Here is a 19369-nt window from a genome sequence, read left to right as displayed (position 1 = left end):
GGATGAAAAAGACAAAAACCACTTGATCAAAACTACTCTGAGGCAGACTGAAGCATATTTTCCCTACTGGCTGTAAACACATAGTCTGACTATGATTTTCCAGCTCCTGCAAGGCCCACAAATTAACTTCAACAAAAGAGCATTCACTGCACCAGCTATATAAAAAACTTTATATAGTGTATGTAATACTGCACAAGCAATGTTAGGAAGGGAGAAAACTCAGCAAGTTACCAAGTAAATAAAATCAAATACGTAAATACACATTACACCATGAGCGTATATCCGCAGAATAGTAAGCACATAGCTTATCAGTAAGACAGGAGATTTAGGGCAAAGACTTATCATATAACTTGGCCTTCTATTACAAAGATTAATGTTACACTGCCACCAGGTGCTTGTTACCGCCACACTTTGGTAAGTAAGAAGTTGCTTCTTTACTGAGAGACTTGCTCTCATGCACCTAACTTAAACTTTATAACAGTAATACAGTGAGCATGGCATAGTCACATCTACATTGTGTTGCTGAAATGAATATCCATCAAAGTTCAGGAGACAAGCTCTAACTTGACTTACTTGAAGATGCTTTGTGTTGGTTTAGATTCATTGTGCTGCTATACAGAGCTCTATTGTTAAATAAAAGCCTCTAGCTCAAGTGAAGGGCTACAATGCGTTGGCATTACTAGCAGTGCACAGAGAACAAGTTACTGAAATAATGTAACCACAGTCCAGCGAACCTCTTCCACTCTGCTCTACAAGAGGAGGAGTGACTCACAGCAGAAAAACGCCTTTGGTTCACAGCCCACAGGGACTCTCGGTCCGCACTATGGTGCAGTGTAGTTTGGGTCTTAAATCCCATTTTTTTTAAGTCGCTGTGAAATACTTCTGTCCAGCTAAAACTTTCCACTGTCTCAACACTGTCATCTAGAGGACAGCAGCAACATACTCTTTTAGAGAGCTGTGCTGTGCTAAATGTCAGATACTCTCAATGTTGGGAATTAGAATAGCAACCAGAGGCTACATGTCTCTACCAAGCAGTAAAATTCGAGTTAACTCGTGTGTAGGTAGGTAGTATCATGACTTCAAATGTAAAATATGGTAAATTCCTTCTATCCTATTCCCAATTTCAGGTTCTGGATAATGTTACGAAAGATGTTTTTGCAGAGCAATGTGATGTCAAGCTGTGATACATGACCTTTTGGATATAATTAGTTCATCCAATTAGATATTTGTGGGATATTTTGTCATGGTTTTGAAATATTTAATTATGGTTATTAAAAATTAGAATCAAGACACAGTGACCATGAGTTCAAGTGACTCGTGGTCATAGCAACTCATGAGAAAACTGATTGTGCCAAGTTTGAATATTCAATAAGTATTGCTTCAGTAAGAAGATGGAAGTGTACATTACTGGTTCTGAATTATAACCACCTCACGTGGGGATGTTCTTGGTTTGCAAAGTACCCACCGTCTATTTTTCCATTCCATCTTGATGATAAAAATGTGTATTTCACAGCGACAATGTTCTCTTCCCGTGTGACTCTTCCGCTTGAAGGGGTGGCTCTGGGTGTGGTTCAGTTGGTCTCAGGAATAGTTTGCATGTAATCAGTAACCCCACCCAAGTGTGAAAAACCAACGCTTTTTGAACAACTGCCTCCATGAAAACAATTCATAAATGTAACCTGTGTCCTAAAATTGTAAGGACTAAGTAACAAAAACACATCAAATCAGGAACTTCAGTTTAGTTTATGATTTTATGAACTTTGGGCCTGAATGCTTGTCCCAGGATCGAGAAGCACAATAGGAATGCAGACTAGTGGATTTGTGAAGAGGGAGTCTCGTGCTTCATCTATGTACAAGGCCAAAGTGCTTTGTGTGAGTCCGCTAACAAGAATGCATCCAGGGTACATGTTGTGAAGATTATTAAGTTCACTGTGTTTATTTTTAGGGCCACAGCAGAACTAGATCGAATGTTAGACAAATGAGAGAAATAAAAGTGGGTGTGTCCCTGCAACAATTACATTTCACCAATTTGAGACATAAAAAAAAACTTTGACATCTGTTTTACAGAACACACGTAAAAGGAAATTATTTATTATCACTTTAATTTTATAGGGGAACCACCAAGTACTTTAAAAGAAGGTTATACAGCGCTGTACATCTGGGAGCAGTGTCAACTGACCTCATAGTCATACCCTTCTCCCTTTAAATACTATTCATTTAAATGTTCTATAATCTTATAATGATACAGTGATACAATAAAAGCTTGTTTAACTGGTCCTGCAGCTTTTCTGATATGTCGATGTTGATGATGGGACTGTTGTTTTCTTGTCATTTTTTCCAAAAAAGGAAAATAAAAGTTATGATCAAAAACCATACGACAGGCAGAAACTGCCAGGCTGTAATCCTGTATGACTCCCAATTCACTCACACAATAGAGAGAAAGAGAGACAGAAAAGGGAGAAGGAGAGAAAAAAAAAAAAAGAGATACAATTTTCATGTTCTGAAGGCTGGTCTGTGATCGAAATGGGCATCAGTTCATAGTGAGGTACGGAGAAGCACATCCTGCAACCTCGACTTTTACTCTGCCCAACCACCGACCCGCATGAAGGCTCACTTCCATAGCTGTGTGCTCAGAGTCTGGCCAGAACCAGTGGGAGCCCACCCGCCCATACCTGACGGAGGTTGACCAAAGGCCATCTGACCACCCGCACCATTCAGAGTCAGCCCTGACATCTGCTGGTTCACCTGGGGATGTTACAGAGGTTAGTGTGAGTAACACTAGAGCAGGATCACCTACATCTGACTTATTACCACACCTTGCCTGGATTAGAAATAATCACTGAAGATTAACTGGGACAACATTATACTACTACCCATCCACCCGCTAGTAGTTCATTACTGAAGTTCTGACTGTGTCCCAATTCCACCCTGCGTGCTAACTGTAATAAAACTCTAAATAATGTAATGTTTTATGCTAATAATAGATTAGTCTTTACAGCTGTGAGCAGCTCCTACAATTTCTGCGTACACTGCATTATGGGAAATAATTGTGTACAGACAGCATGCAATTTTTATAGCATGTGTACAGATTGCTTTAAGTTCATCTTCAATTTGAGTGTCCACACTTACAATTAAACTACTTACAGTATATATTAGGGATTTAGTGCATAGTTACAAATCTGCTGCATGCTTGTGCTGCCATCTAGTGAATACTGGATGCTCCATCTCTACAAAGTGTACAGTAGAGGGCTTCACAATGGACTATTGTGCAATGCACCAACTCTTCTGGGTGTGGTCACATTTGAGAAAAAAAAGTCTCCTGTGACTGTGACATACTTGAAACCAGTAGCACAAGTCTTAACATGAGGTCTCTTGTTAAATAACCTCACACAATGCTGCAGTACAGCGAAGCTATTTCCTTACCTGACCCATGTTCCACTGAGCCTGCTGGCCAGGCTGGATGGCATACATGCCCTGAGCAGGCATCATGCCTGTAGGCATTGCACCACCCTGTGGTCCCATCATTCTGGGGGCCATGCCCATCATACCGGTGGCTTGTGCGTTCCCCATGAAGCCATTAGGCATCGTCATCCCAACCATCATTCCTGGACTGGGCCCCATCATGGGTGCACCGCTCTGAGCCATCATGGCACCCATGACAGTAGTGGGTGGCATGGCTGTACCCATACCAGGGAAGGCCTGGTAACCAGCTGCTGCCTGGACAGGAAACTGCATCTGAGAGGGGCCCATGAACATGCCAGCTGAGAGGAGGCAAGAACATAAAAAAAAACAAGTTAGTTTTTGAGGTATGGGTCTGTTTTGAAAACTTGCTTGTGTGTTTTAAGGAGTCTGTTAAGCAGGAAAATAAGTCAGCAAAGCTCTGTGAGACTGAGCTGCAAAATACAGGTATCTACTTGTTCCTTGTGGATCATGTGATGTCACCACATTTGCATTACTTTAACAAGCAAAGTATTAGTCAAGGGCAGTGGTTCCCAAAGTGTGGGCTGTGGCCCTCTGGTGTGTTGCTAAGGTACTGCAGGGAAAAGGAGGCAGTTTACAAAAAAATAAGAACCAGTTTATTTTCAATTCAGTGGATCAATGACCTTAAAATACTGCATTGCATTTAAATAACAAATAAGAATCCAGGGTTTCTGCATCTTCTAGCTCATCAATGGCAGGGAAAGAATTGCATCTATTAGGTGACAAAACGAAAGCTGTCAATGTAGACTAATTAATCCAATAAAAACTAAAAGGACTCATAGGTCAAAAAGAGTTGTGGTTAAAGTTTTAAGCATGACTGTTTCTACATAAAATAGATTTTTCTTCGTAACAGGGTTGAATTTACAATATGGCACTGGTGTTATTTCAGTTTGTGTGTAAATCCTTACCGGTGGGGGGCTGCTGGGACATGCTGTTAGTCCCATACAGAGACAAGATGGAGTCCTTGGACAGGGGCTTCTTGGCTGCGTCATCAGCTTTAGTGGTGCTACTGCTCTCACTAAACAGGTCGAGGTCTCCCTGTAATGACCCTGAGTTGGCTACTCCTCCTGACACTCCAGGTGCTGGAGCTTGTGTCGGAGTGCTTGCCGAGTTATTGGAGCTCACCTGGAGGCAGGAAAGAGATTGAGATGTTTAGAAGATTTAAAGTCCGATGACAAAAAAAGCACCCATTTTTGTGACAAATCTATGGCTCACACGGTTTTATTGTGTGCTGTACAAACGCAACTAAACAAAATTTACAAATTAGCAGACAACTACCATTAACAAACAGCACTAGATCCTTCAATAACAGTACTGTTTGGGCAGTCTTGTTGGGGGGCCTCTTTTAGCTATGTATAAATGTAGATCATAAATACAAAATGGGCCTATCCTGCATGATTACTCTGATTCAGCTGTGATCTATTAGTGAGATGTTAGTAGCCGACACCCCCTGAAGGCTTTATCTTTATAATATAGGTAACAAAAGAGAATTATTGATTAAATTGACTAAGTATTAATATATTTAAATTTTATACCTAACTGATAAATTATTTGATTAATCAAAATTAATGAATGCAGTGATAATAAAAGTAAACACTGCATTAAGCCCCATTTCAATGTTAAGTCAAGAGTGCCTGATTTACTGCATTCATATTCTGAAGTGTGTTTCTGCCTCTCTTTCATTTAAACTCACTGTCTCTCAGCACTGGTGATACTGTCATGCGGGCTATTGACGCTGATGGTTATCATTTGCCTTTTTATTTTTTACTGCACATTTAATTTCAATTTTACAACCAGGCAACAGTGACTGTTAAGCCCTGCTGAGCAATAATCGGAATTTGGATTTAAATCTGAACTGGGAAATGCTTTCTCAATTTTACCTGAGAAAACTGAGCTGTGGATGTGGATGAGGGCAGGGGATTGGAGACCATGGGGCCGAATATATCCAGGTCATTATTCTGGCTTGTGCTTGTGCTACCGTTGTTAGCTGATGCAGCTGCTGGTGTGTCTGTGACAGAAAGAAGGAAAAATTTGTTTTACAGGTGGAACTTAAAAAAAATACATCAGGAAATAATAGTTCCCACTACCCACTGACCATTTCCTGATTGTGGTCTGCATTAATTAAAAGATCTTTATTTAAAGTTCAGGAATATAATCCTTATAGAACAGGCTAATTGACATAGAAAGGGTGTTAAAAGTGAACAGAACTGCTTTCATAAAATGTTTTCTTTTCTTTTTTAAATATTCAACTGTAAAAACCTCCCACAGCTACAAAGCTGCCCACGCAGTGAGAACAACAGCTAGCGCAATAAAAAATGAATCAGCTTAGCCGATTTAGCTCACTAGCCACAGAAGAAAAATAACAGTAAACATGATATCCAAATAATGCAAGAAACCCTTAAGCCAGTCAAAAACACAACAGCATCTTCTTTTAACTGTAAATAAAGGAAGCCTCTTTAATAAAATGAATTATTCCTATGAACCAAAAACCGATCATAGCTATAATGCTGAAAAAAATAAAGTACAGAAATTTAAAAGCAAGAACTAATGTGAAGATATCACAATTTGATGACAAAGGCGCACACTGTTCAAACAAAACAGCTGAACATTAAGACAGAAAAATATACATAACTTCCATTTCCATTCACATCAGAGTTCCTCTTGGCTCAGAACGAGCTTTTGGGGAGTGACTATTTATGCAAACAGAGCTTGTCCTCATACTGTAAAGGAAACATGTTTGTGTTTATGCATTCTCCTTTATTTCTGACCATTTGAGAAATCAAAGTTGTCAAAAATGCATTAATAAATGAAAAAAAATTCTACAAAAGAAAAAAAAAAGTGCCTTAGTTAATAACGCTTTGGAAGAAGTTGCTAAAATCTATCCATGCCAGAAAACCTTGCATGTACTAAAAGACCTACTTTAAGTGATCTAGCAATCAAGCCAAAAGAAAACCTATACTTGGTGCAAGGATGGCAGAGATATCTATGTTGTGCAATCCAGTGTTGCCCCTTCTTCTTTCTTTCCTGCTACACTTACTTAATACTGATCCAACAAAAGTTATACTCTAGATAAACATCAGGATTTAAAGTAGAAACAAGAAGTTACATGTCTACTGCAGCAGCTGAAGCACTTCCTCTTTTCAACTCAAAAACCTTGCAGTGGTTTTTTAAATTGAAAGCAACAGAAATAACATCACAGCCACAAGTAACAGCAGCGTGTTGAAAAGACGTCAGCGCAATGTTGATACAGACAGCGGAGAAGACCAAATGGTGTTGCTATCTATCATTTACAAGTGAGATGGTTTAGTTGCTGTGTTACAGATATGCTGATAGTTGACGCAACCAAACCCTTTAAATATGGTACTTTCTCTCTCCTCCATTGTTTGGTAAACACATGCAGAGCCACATGTTTGAAACGAGAAGATAGCACAGCTAAGGGTGGAGACAATCTTTAACGCTGAACCAAAAAGTAAACAATCTCAGGTAACACCACAGCATCAAGATGCAGAGCTGAGCAAAGTGTAGAGGTAATCACCATCACATAAACAGTGATTTTACAGTGTAAATTACAGTGTATTTTGATTGCTAGATGTCATGTACTACATCCAGATATCACCTTGGAAACTTATCTATACTTAAAAATAAAAACAAATAAACTCAGACATATTAATTATCCTAATTCTGTACACAATATATTAGTCAGAACTTTCCCACAGCACATTCTACTCTCACTAAATCCCCCAATAAGGATGTCCTCTGGCGGTGGTGCTAAACTTGAATCATTTTCACACTCACCAAGGCCTAGTAGGTTCACAGAGGGTTCTGCAGTCTTAGCAGGGCTGATTTTGGGAACTGGCTTGGACTCTTCACTCTTTAAAAAAAATGAAAGGGTTGTAAAATTCAAAAGCAGAACAAACTTAGTGTGGATAAGAAAACAATGCTAAAGGGCATATTGAGACAGGTTTATTATTACTGGAATACATGCGAGACTTACCTTGGTGTAAGATGACACCTTGCTTCCTCTGTCGGGCTCCCTTTCTTTCTTACCATCTTTTGGCTGATAAAAAAAGAATAAAAGAAAGAAGAATGAGTGAGTACAAAACATTATGAAGATCTAGATCAGAATCGGAATACTTTATTATTAACTAAGGAAATTATGTGGGTTACATTTGCTCCAAGAACAGACTAAACTTAGAAAATAGTACAATAAATGAATAATTTCATGAAATGTTTAGTTGATACATACACTGGTGCCATTGGTCACATTCTTGCTGTAGTATTTCTTCTTCTCATATTTATCCCTGATGAAGAATTCCACTGCTCTGAGGTCAGGGTTAAGAGAAAAATGTAACTCCAAGAAAAGGGAAAAAACGGTTAAACATATGCTGCATGGCACTTTTTTGTTACATTTGTGGATTTACTCTAAGCGAAGGATACTGGTCTGTTTGAGGTCTTCTAAAGCTATCTGGAAGGTTGGCCTCATAAAGCCGCCTGGCCTTGGTATTACCCATGTCCTGTATACTCTGAAGAGAAGACAAAGATGTAAACAAAATGGATAATGTTAGGATACAGTGTTTCATTGGGGCAATCAATTGACTAAACACATGATAAGTTCGCTCATAACAAATATGGCACAACAGATAAAAATGGGTGTACAATACCTTATGTGGCACTTTTCAGATATGAGAAAATAGCCCCCAGGTGATAAGCCAACTTATGCAGTTTGACTGAATAGTTTATATTGTTAAGGTTAAAAATACTGCAATCAGTTTTGGTTTTAGTCATTGACTGAGGTTTGACACCAATATTTCTTCAATATTCCTGGCAATTAAGTATTTAACAACACAAGCCTGGATATTTTGAAGCTGTCATTAAAATGTCAACTAGTTGTTAGTATGACAGCAAGTTCACTTGTACAGTAATTTGCAGTTTAAAAAGTGGTTATTAAAGTAAATTCTAAATGACATAAATGAAGGGTATTGATAGTCCTGATGACAGTGCATAATGAAAATTAAAGCTTGACCCACATTACGGACAAGAAATTATGTCTTTAGCCACTGAACAGAATTTCCTGTTTTTGTGTCTGGCCAAGTTTCCTGAAGTGCAAATGAAAAATCAGCAATATTGTAACAGCTCTGAACCATCAAGGAAGGTTACATTTAGTGGAGAACACATATGCCCAATCAAAAAAAACATTTCACAGTTTCTAACCATATTTATGCTTACTGTACATAAAAAAGGATTAGAGAGCCAATAGCGGAATACTTGGCAAAGACATTTAAATGTCACATTTAAAAAAGGAGAAATGCATTCAGTTCTTGTGTTCATTTACATTTTCTGCTTTATTTATTTTCAGTGTAGAGAAGTTATGGTACACCTTTAAGCTGTTTTGCATTTTTTGTATTCATGTTGTGCCAGTAAGCAAATCAGTCCAGAGGGACTTAGACCCAGAGTCCCTTGACCTCTCAGCCCCCAGGGCTACTGCCCGGTAGGTCAGTTCAGCAATGCACACAGGAAAAGTGGAAAAACAAGAAATCAGTACCTGGATTTGTTCTGTTGTCCATTGGTCCAGGTTGACTGATTTCACTCTGGATATGTGCACTCCCAGGTTCCTGTGGATGCCAGCACATCGGATGCAGATAAATACCCCCAGATTCCAGGATGCCCATCTTGGACCTGTTAATGACAGTTAAACCCAGTTTGGGAGGTGAAGATACAAAAACGCCGGAAGAAACACTCAAACATTCTAGTCTTTGTTGTGACTTGAAACGTAGGATGCAAGTTCTACATTCTTTGTCAATGATCTAATTAAAAAAAAAGTTGGCTGAAGTTTCTTAGAAAGACCTGACACAGTTTGTTTACCGCTTGCAAATCCCGGTAACTAAGCATACGGCGACGAGGGAGAAGCCCTGTGGGGAGCTTATGTAGCTTTAGAGAAGTTAGCATGCTGGTTAACCACTTAGTTTAGCTTAAAGGGAAGAATGTCAGGTGACTAGCTTGGGCCAGTTAGCTAAGCTAAGCTAAGAAGCGCGGATGTTATACTGTTAGTTACCGTTACTGTTTGATTCTGAGTGAAACTGCTAACTTTGTACAGTTAAACAATAAAATCGCCGACAAAACGAACACCACACCTTTCGCCTCGCAGTCGGCGCAGTACTTGTTGTCTTCCTCTCTCAGCATTTTGGACAGGATGGCCTGGTGCTGTTCGTTGAGTTTTTGGGCCTTCTCTCTCTCCGAGCGTGTCGCCATGCTGTCGGCTTTGATCGGGCAATCTTAATTAAAAGAATTCTAATTTATTCAGTGGTCAATCGAGAAAAGTTTCCGATAAAATAGCATAATCAGAGGTATGATCGCCTCCGACTGGGATATGAAAACACCCGGAACCGGAATCGCTTCTCCGCCCACAGGTATTCTATAGCTGACGCGGCGGCCTCACTGGATTGGATGGGAGGCGTGACGTTGAATGACGCAAAACATTTCTGACGAAATAATTTTAACATTTCCGCCAAGAAACTGGAAGCTTAGCCTTAAAAGCAAGGCCCTAAACAAATCTCTGCAATTAAAGAAAATAAACACAAAAAACCGTCTAAGTATTTTAAGTACTTGGTAGCTGAAACCATCGATCATTGCATATACAGGGAGTGCAGAATTATTAGGCAAGTTGTATTTTTGAGGAATAATTTTATTATTGAACAACAACCATGTTCCCAATGAACCCAAAAAACTCATTAATATCAAAGCTGAATGTTTTTGGAAGTAGTTTTTAGTTTGTTTTTAGTTTTAGCTATTTTAGGGGGATATCTGTGTGTGCAGGTGACTATTACTGTGCATACTTATTAGGCAACTTAACAAAAAACAAATATATACCCATTTCAATTATTTATTTTTACCAGTGACACCAATATAACATCTCCACATTCACAAATATACATTTCTGACATTCAAAAACAAAACAAAAACAAATCAGCGACCAATATAGCCACCTTTCTTTGCAAGGACACTCAAAAGCCTGCCATCCATGGATTCTGTCAGTGTTTTGATCTGTTCACCATCAACATTGCGTGCAGCAGCAACCACAGCCTCCCAGACACTGTTCAGAGAGGTGTACTGTTTTCCCTCCTTGTAAATCTCACATTTGATGATGGACCACAGGTTTTCAATGGAGTTCAGATCAGGTGAACAAGGTGGCCATGTCATTAGTTTTTCTTCTTTTATACCCTTTCTTGCCAGCCACGCTGTGGAGTACTTGGACGCGTGTGATGGAGCATTGTCCTGCATGAAAATCATGTTTTTCTTGAAGGATGCAGACTTCTTCCTGTACCACTGCTTGAAGAAGGTGTCTTCCAGAAACTGGCAGTAGGACTGGGAGTTGAGCTTGACTCCATCCTCAACCCGAAAAGGCCCCACAAGCTCATCTTTGATGATACCAGCCCAAACCAGTACTCCACCTCCACCTTGCTGCCGTCTGAGTCGGACTGTAGCTCTCTGCCCTTTACCAAATCAGCCATGGGCCCATCCATCTGGCCCATCAAGACTCACTCTCATTTCATCAGTCCATAAAACCTTAGAAAAACCAGTCTTGAGATATTTCTTGGCCCAGTCTTGACGTTTCAGCTTGTGTGTCTTGTTCAGTGGTGGTCGTCTTTCAGCCTTTCTTACCTTGGCCATGTCTCTGAGTATTGCACACCTTGTGCTTTTGGGCACTCCAGTGATGTTGCAGCTCTGAAATATGGCCAAACTGGTGGCAAGTGGCATCTTGGCAGCTGCACGCTTGACTTTTCTCAGTTCATGGGCAGTTATTTTGCGTCTTGGTTTTTCCACACGCTTCTTGCGACCCTGTTGACTATTTTGAATGAAACGCTTGATTGTTCGATGATCACGCTTCAGAAGCTTTGCAATTTTGAGACTGCTGCATCCCTCTGCAAGATATCTCACTATTTTTGACTTTTCTGAGCCTGTCAAGTCCTTATTTGACCCATTTTGCCAAAGGAAAGGACGTTGCCTAATAATTATGCACACCTGATATAGGGTGTTGATGTCATTAGACTACACCCCTTCTCATTACAGAGTTGCACATCACCTAATATGCTTAACTGGTAGTAGGCTTTCGAGCCTATACAGCTTGGAGTAAGACAACATGCATGAAGAGGATGATGTGGACAAAATACTCATTTGCCTAATAATTCTGCACTCCCTGTATTGTGTGGAATATCTGCACGATTTCACTTTGTCAATTCGTATTTTATTTTCTGTACATTGTTTGTAAGTACAAACATAGTTTTAAACATGATTAAATGATCACCTCACTAAAACATTTACATTATGCTAGTTGTTTTCGTACAACAGTATGAAGATACCCAGAGATAATTTCTTCGGAACAATAATTACATAGCAACACCACATCTAAAGTTTCCAAATTTATTAAACATGGACAAGAAAATGTATAAACACAAACAAAATACACACACACACACACACACACACACACACACACACACACACACACACACACACACACACACACACACACACACACACACCATTACTGAACATATTTTCCTAATTTTCAAACATAATAGAAAACAGTTAAGTGAAACCAAAATTAAGATTAATTTAAATTTATGCTGATAAATATGAATTCTCATGAAAAACAGACATACACATGGGATTTCTAGAAACACATACTTTGGATAAAACACTCATACATTTGAATAACATTTGAATATGTAAAAATGGAACTAGAAAAATAGGTGCGCTTACAAGACATTTTAACTAAACAGTATTTAAGAAGTCTAAATAGACAACCATAAAAAAGTATCTACATAGAAATGTTACACATGCATTTAGTAAATTCAGGAACACCCTAGCATCACTGTTTCTCCACCATGGACTTCCTACTAGCTTACAAAAACATGCATAATGGTTTCCCTGCACAAGCAGACTCAGTTTCAGCACAGTGCTTTAGATTTTTAATGCACCAGTGCTTCAGAAAAAGGTTTCCAAGCGGAGCTTAAAGTTATTCTCATGGTGTCTCACTGCAATTCCATAACGGAGCAGCATTTCTACATACGGTGGCCAGAATGTGTCATCTATCGCCACATAGGGGTCGTGTGGTGTGTTCAGAGCCTTGTTCATGAGAATCTGCAGGTTTATAAAAAGGGAGATGAAGACCAGGCTGAAGCATATTTGCAGTAAAGGTACAAGTTTAAACAGTTTTATAAGTTTAGAGTTTTATTTTGCCTTTACTTCCTTTACTTATTGAAGGAATAGGTGATGGCCACTAACAAAAATATAGGATATTTACATGATTATCAAGAACAGAAACATTCAATCACAGAACAAGTTAAAAAAAAAAAAAAAAAAAAAAATCATAAAAGCTGCCCTCAGGTCTAAAGGTTAAGTTGATATCATGCCTTTTGGTACACATCAGCTTTTGCTGCCATGGGTGATCATTACTGTGAATCGATTAATCACTACACTCTCGCTTTTATAGCACTTACGTCAGCCTTTTTGTCCTTTTACTTTGATAAACAAAAGCAACATGACACACCCACACAGTCCACATGCGTCAGACCTGCTGCTTTCTTTGCACTTGTGTGGTTAAAATAGGGCCTTAAACAGCATCTCTATAGAAAATGTAACATTAACAATGGGTTTTTATAATTTCCAGTTCCACCACAGCCAACAAACGTAGGGCTAATTTATATGTGACTTGTCGACATAAGAAATATGCAGCTGTTAATAATTAAACACATATTTATTCTATAATAGGTCAAATATCTGTTGGTGGAGTGCCAGCTCTTTCCTAGAGGTTGATAACTGGGGGGGTTTATCAGAGATAATTAAATTATCTTCAGCAAAATCTATTATTTATCTCAATATCTAGGATACTTTTCAGTCACATACAAAAGTGTCAGTGAATGATGTGAAAAAAGGAAACACTATGTGTGAAGCTATCTTCAAAACAGAAGTATTTCAAATATTGGGATGAAAATTTAGGGTTTTTTTCCTGATCAATGTTTTACTACTCCATTCCCTAATGTAATTCACCCCACCTTGAACTCATCTTCCACTCCTACCGCACACCTCACCAAGGTCTGGCTGTTATCGTACATGTCTGGCACCAGCCTCACATGACTTCCTCATGCTGTACCACACTTCCTCTCTTGGCACCCTATCATACCCTGTTTGTAGATATACAAACACACAGTACAACTCCTTTCGACCTTCAATATTTCTCCATTAATACTATAAAAGCAAACATTGACTCTGTAGTGCTATGTCTGGGCAAGGAGCCATGCTGCTGCTCACCAATCATCTCCTCTCTTCTCAACCTAGTTTCGAAAACACTTTCCCATATCTTCAAGGTATGCCTCATCAACTTTATCCCTCTATAATTGCTACAGAGATGCACATCACCCTTGTACTTGAAAATCTGTACTTCATTCCTCAGGGATCCTCTTACTCTTCAGGATTGTGTTTTCTCATTTTCTTCATTCATGAGCTCCTTCAGGCGCTCACCACACTCTCTTCACTTGTTAGCACATTTCCATTTCTGTGATAACGTCTTACATATCACATCACATGCTTCATACAAGTCATTTTCACCTTTCTTAGTGTCCAGCCTCACATATAACTCAAGCCTTGTACTTTGCCACTTCTCTCATTGCTAACCTCCCAGCACTCATCCATTTTCTTCATCTCCCAGACTATGCCACTTTTTCTTTGCTAACCTCTGCATTTGAACAGATTTTTTTACTTCCTCCTTCCAAAACCAAGTGTCCTTGTCCTTTTTCTTCTGTCCAGAGGATACCCTTTGGGCAGTTTCCCCCAGAACATTAGCTCTACTTTGCCAGCCATCTGGCAACACTTCCGTACCACTGACAGCCTGCCTCAACCTCTTCCTGCACTCTCCACAACATTCTTCCTTCTTCAACTTCCCTTCACTCGCTTCCTCTTCTTCATGCCCAAAGTCATCATACAGACTACCATCCAATGCTGCCAAGCTACATTCTCTCCTGACACCAACACAGGGGGCCTCTATGCGGTCCATCTTTCCTTTCACATTTCTCTCCTCAATATCAAACCTCATCACCTGTTTCATTCACCTACCTGTCCAAAGCCAAATACTGAGATTTTTTTTGATTACATAAAAAAAACTCGAGTTAAACAGTTCGTTTTTTTTGTATGAAAAAACTCACCTCCAGAATTTCATTGAGTGAAATCAAGTTTTCATGAATCTCATGAGGAACGTTCTGAAAATTAAGATAAAAGACTGTAAGGTGCAATGAATTCATAATAAGGCACTTTTCACATGCAAAGCCATAATCTACACCTTCTTCTTCTTGTTTGTACTGGAATCCTCCTGAGGGAGAGGAACGTGCTTCTCCAGGATGTACGCCAAGCTCTCCATCAGCCTTTCCTGGTAGACCTTCATTTTCTGTATTTTTTCCTTGATGTCCTGCAGTATCCTGAAGAATGCATGCACATGCATCAACAAGTTTATAGATTTATTTTTCTACTTTTAAGATTAGGCTTAAAACTTTCCTTTTTGCTAAAGCATATAGTTAGGGCTGGATCAGGTGATCCTGAATGCTCTCTTAGTTATGCTGCAATAGACGTAGGATGCTGGGAGATTCCCATGATGCATTGAGCATTTCCTTTTCAGTCACCTTTCTCACTCACTATGTGTTAATAGACCTCTCTGCAATGAATCATACTTGTTATTAACCTCTGGCTCTCTTCCACAGCATGCCTTTTTTTCCTGTTTTCCTTCTCTCACCCCAACCGGTTGCAGCAGATGGCCCCGCCCCTCCCCGAGCCTGGTTCTGCCGGAGGTTTCTTCCTGTTAAAAGGGAGTTTTTCCTTCTCACTGTCGCCAAAGTGCTTGCTCATAGGGGGTCATACGATTGTTGGGTTTTTTTCTGTATGTATTAGTGTAGGGTCTACCTTATAATATAAAGCACTTTGAGGCGACTGCTGTTGTGATTTGGCGCTGTATAAATAAAATTTAATTCAACTGAATTAATTTATATTACCCTTGAAGCATTTCTGTTTTCTGCTCTATTCTGTGTAAATAAACACCTGATCCCTTTTGGTTTAGTGTGACGCTGCCATCCTACTCACGTATGTTCTGACAACTTCTCCTTTTCAATTTGAAGTCGTTCACTGTGACCACTGGCAGCAGCCAGCACCTGTTTCTTCTCCTCCAGCCATTTTAGCTCACTAACAACAAACACACAAGCATCACATTTTCAAATCAAATCAAATCAAATCACTTTTTATTGTCACATCACATGTGCAGGCACACTGGCACAGCACATGCGAGTGAAATTCTTGTGTGCGAGCCCCACAAGCAACAGAGATGTGCAAACACAACAACACAAACGAGCAAAATACAAGAATGGCCAACCTGAAACTAATAAATATATGTACAATATATAATAGTGTATGCATTTCTGGATGTGTATACTAAATATTTTCCTACGTGTGTGTGTGTGTGTGTGTGTATACACATTTTTACAAATTAAATAGTAAAAAAATAAAATAAAATAATAATAATAATAATAAAATATATAAAATATACAGAGTTGAATATTTTCACAACTATACACAAAGTATAGCAAAGGGAAAGTCTCTGGATGGTCTCCTTCATCCAATCCTGAAAGGCATCCATAAAACCAGAAGAAGGACAGTAAATAATGTAATATGTACAGTGTAACAAAAGGGTTACATACAGTTCCTTAGTCTCTTTCAGTTTGTCTCTTTTGGCTTCAAAACAGGAAGCAACCATCTCAAGTTCAGAGCACAGCTTGTGCATCTATGGAAAAAGTAAAGATTGCATAAAGTGAGTGATGCATGTAAATGAGCAAAAGCAATAGTTCACTGTTTAACTTAACCACACCTCTTCTTTTCCTGCTTCGAGCAAAATCTCAGAATTTTCTGCCAGCACTGCATGAAAAATAAAAAAGGTCAATTGTATTAAAAGATAAAGTACACAACATTTATGATTTATATCTTTTTTTTTTTTTTTAGAAACCTGAAATCACCAGTTGACCAGAACTGATAACTTACATTGTGGTTCCACTGTCGACCACTGCTTCAGCTCAGCTTCTGTTGCAATCAGTCTTTTTACTGACTATAGAAGGAAAAACAGTCACGAGGAATAGAAATTACAATGATGAGCCACAGTGAAGCTGTCTGACATCAAAACAAACAAACACAAAACTCACTTTATCAGCAGCTACTCTTGGTTGCTCCCTGATTTACAATGAGTCGGCACAGCAGGAAGCTCTACAAATATTTAATCTGGCAGGTTTTTACACCGGATGCCCATCCTGACGCAACTCCAAAGAGATGTGCATCTCCTCCTGGGATCAAGCATGGGATTTTTTGCTTGTTAAGCAAATGTGTAAACTACTACACTATGGAGCCAAGGGTGCATTTGACCAGGCATGAAATGCTATGTTATTGCCAGCTGGAGTCTCTAACCTCACCATTTAAAGCACACTCAGCTGTTCCTTTTAGTGTTGCCACTGCTGATGCTCACAATGTTTACATTTTTTTACTGCTTGAATAGCACTAATGAGCTGTTTATGACTATACAAACTATTAAAACTAATTGCTCTTTTTGTAACGTATCTTGCCTCTGTAAACACCTTTCACATACAACATGTTTATGATTAATGCTAATTTTGAGCATCAACGGAAACCAAAAGTGCCATCTTGGCCTCTTCATTAAGTCATTTTATGCAAAATTCATATGTCCTGTAACCATGATACATGTAAAAGATGTTAATATTAATGATGCAAAGATTGTGAAATTCTGGGCTGGTAGCTGCTTGAAATTTGCAGTATGGCTGATGATTAATCCAATGTTTTGTTGGCATTTTCTATTATTTAGTTTTTGTTGTTCATTTTCTTGTTTGTGTTGGGAAAATAAAGAAACCTCTTTGAATGATCGCGTACAAAGACAAATTTGATGCTGTAATGTAATGGCTGCAATTGATTAAGATATTTTATTTGCTGATAGGCCAAAGGAACCCACTGACGTAACCATCATCCAATTAATCAGCACACACGTAAAGAAATGCCAGAGGTGTAACAATTTTGAAACTCAGACCAAAACCGCAACAAAAGAGAGTTTGCAATACTTTATCACAGTTCCAATTTACAATACCAACTACGAGCCAAAAGCTCCTAATTGTTCCTAATACATGGACATCAGGCTATTAGGAGAATCAGAAGCTACTGGAGCCTAAATAAAGTAGGCAAGAGTATTACTATGGAGATTAGCATGGTTTATCTGGTGAAAATTGTAATGTTTATGCATCATTCAGGTAACAAACTGGAATTACTCACATATCGGGTCTGTGATGGAGTATATACTTTTTTTTTCTTACAGTTATTTTCTACCACATTAAAAAAAAACTGACAAATGTTAAAAACCATGTTAAAAAAGATATGAATTTTCTCAGATATTTAAAATTAAGGATTTCCACATTTTTTCTGTAACATTAACCTCCTAGGACCTGGCGTCCACATATGTGGACATCACATTTTCGGTTGTCTAGACCACAATTCTAAATTTTGCTCTACAAGGGCCTGATGTCCACTTACGAGGACATTATATTGCCACCGTCCTATTGAAATTTAATTTGAACGTCCTCATATGTGGATATCAGGTCCTTGCAGAGAAAATCAGGTAAAAAGATAATTCTTTGTTTTTACATTCATCAGGTCCCAATCAGCCCAAATAGCAAAGAGAAAGAGGTTGGATCTTAGGAGGTTAAAGCAGCGAAAGCAATGAACAAGTGAACATTTGGAAACAATCATCTCACCTGTTCTTGAGGATTCTCACAAAAATCTGGCTCACACAGTATAATCTCATTCTGAAGCTGTAAGACAAACACAGTTTATCATTTTACCCATTTATCACAAAGTGTGTGACAAGGGGCTAGAGATAAAGTATCTACACATTTTAAAAACATATTTACATATGTGATGTGGTCAGATTTTGGTTGGTTCTAGTTTACTAGCCTAGTCAACTATTTTGATTCTCAGAAGAAATGTGGTTCAAGAAAAGTTGCAGATCTCTGAATGCATCGACACTGAAACCTAATGATGATTACCTGAAAGAACCAAATCTAAGATTAAAAAAAATAACAGGTAAGAGTGTTAACAGCTAAACAACAGAGCATAGGCCTATCATATAAGACTATGGAAAAAATATTTAGTTTCTACTCATAGTATTTTTCTAATTATACAAGAAAGTGGAAAAATGTACTGAATTATAATGTAGTAACTCTGAACAAATTTTGCCAAAACTTTAACTTGCATATCTTGATGCATGCTCAGTCAACCAGTTAAGAAAATGTAGTTTTTAGCAGAACTGTTTCATCACTAATCCAAGTGACTTCTTCAAGAACAGAATCAACTTTTTGAATCTTATGTAGAAACATTTGTGTGAAAATAAAAGTGGGAAAAAATCATATCAACTTCAGTAATATATTTCTCACATTGTACCACCTCTTGGTCACCCCACTTGTTGCAGTGGCTCCATACTATCCCAATCCCCCCAAAACAATATGTATGGTAAGACAAAAAGTTTTTGGACACACTGGATTCACATGTACCTTTTCCAGCTGCGCAAATTGCTCCTCACAAATGTCCAGCAGCTCAGATTGGGCGGCCTCTGACAGCTGCGCTGCTGCCCGGCCGTCTGCCTGAACACGTAAACAACAAAGACGCATATTCGTGTACGTTTTAATCTAAAGAAAAACTGGAGCGGTGCAAGTAGGTACAATTTCTTCTAGAGCTTGTTAGCTACAGGCTAAGGTGAAAAGTTGAATGTACGTAAACACACGTTAGCAAGGCATGTAAACATTAT

General features: G+C 38.7%; 2 protein-coding genes across 2 annotated transcripts in view; both read right to left on the bottom strand.

Moving 5' to 3' along the window:
* Positions 1-2085: 2085 nt before the first annotated feature.
* On the bottom strand, positions 2086-9893 carry LOC308395471 (stromal membrane-associated protein 1-like). The gene is made up of 10 exons (XM_080880352.1): positions 9612-9893; positions 9023-9156; positions 7918-8003; positions 7727-7802; positions 7475-7537; positions 7276-7351; positions 5361-5488; positions 4389-4605; positions 3424-3761; positions 2086-2745 (listed from the first exon to the last, which is right to left on the bottom strand). The coding sequence occupies exons 1-10, from the start codon at positions 9727-9729 to the stop codon at positions 2611-2613; spliced, it is 1371 nt and encodes a 456-aa protein (XP_080736478.1). The 5' UTR covers positions 9730-9893; the 3' UTR covers positions 2086-2610.
* Positions 9894-11731: 1838 nt separating this feature from the next.
* cenpk (centromere protein K) overlaps positions 11732-19369 on the bottom strand; it is an 8384-nt gene continuing 746 nt past the window's right edge. The window contains exons 2-10 of the mRNA XM_080880360.1: positions 19116-19205; positions 18321-18377; positions 16555-16618; positions 16385-16431; positions 16218-16300; positions 15607-15705; positions 14816-14951; positions 14682-14735; positions 11732-12621 (exon numbers count right to left, since the gene is read on the bottom strand). Of these exons, the coding sequence (XP_080736486.1) occupies positions 12466-12621; positions 14682-14735; positions 14816-14951; positions 15607-15705; positions 16218-16300; positions 16385-16431; positions 16555-16618; positions 18321-18377; positions 19116-19205 (786 nt within the window). The 3' untranslated portion in view covers positions 11732-12465. The remainder of the gene's footprint in view (positions 12622-14681; positions 14736-14815; positions 14952-15606; positions 15706-16217; positions 16301-16384; positions 16432-16554; positions 16619-18320; positions 18378-19115; positions 19206-19369) is intronic.

This window comes from Rhamphochromis sp. 'chilingali' (genome assembly GCF_963969265.1).
Source record: "Rhamphochromis sp. 'chilingali' genome assembly, chromosome: 4".
Lineage (NCBI taxonomy): Eukaryota > Metazoa > Chordata > Actinopteri > Cichliformes > Cichlidae > Rhamphochromis > Rhamphochromis sp. 'chilingali'.
The sequence above is the reverse complement of the archived record's forward strand: the minus strand, read 5'-3'. Positions and strand labels throughout refer to the sequence as shown.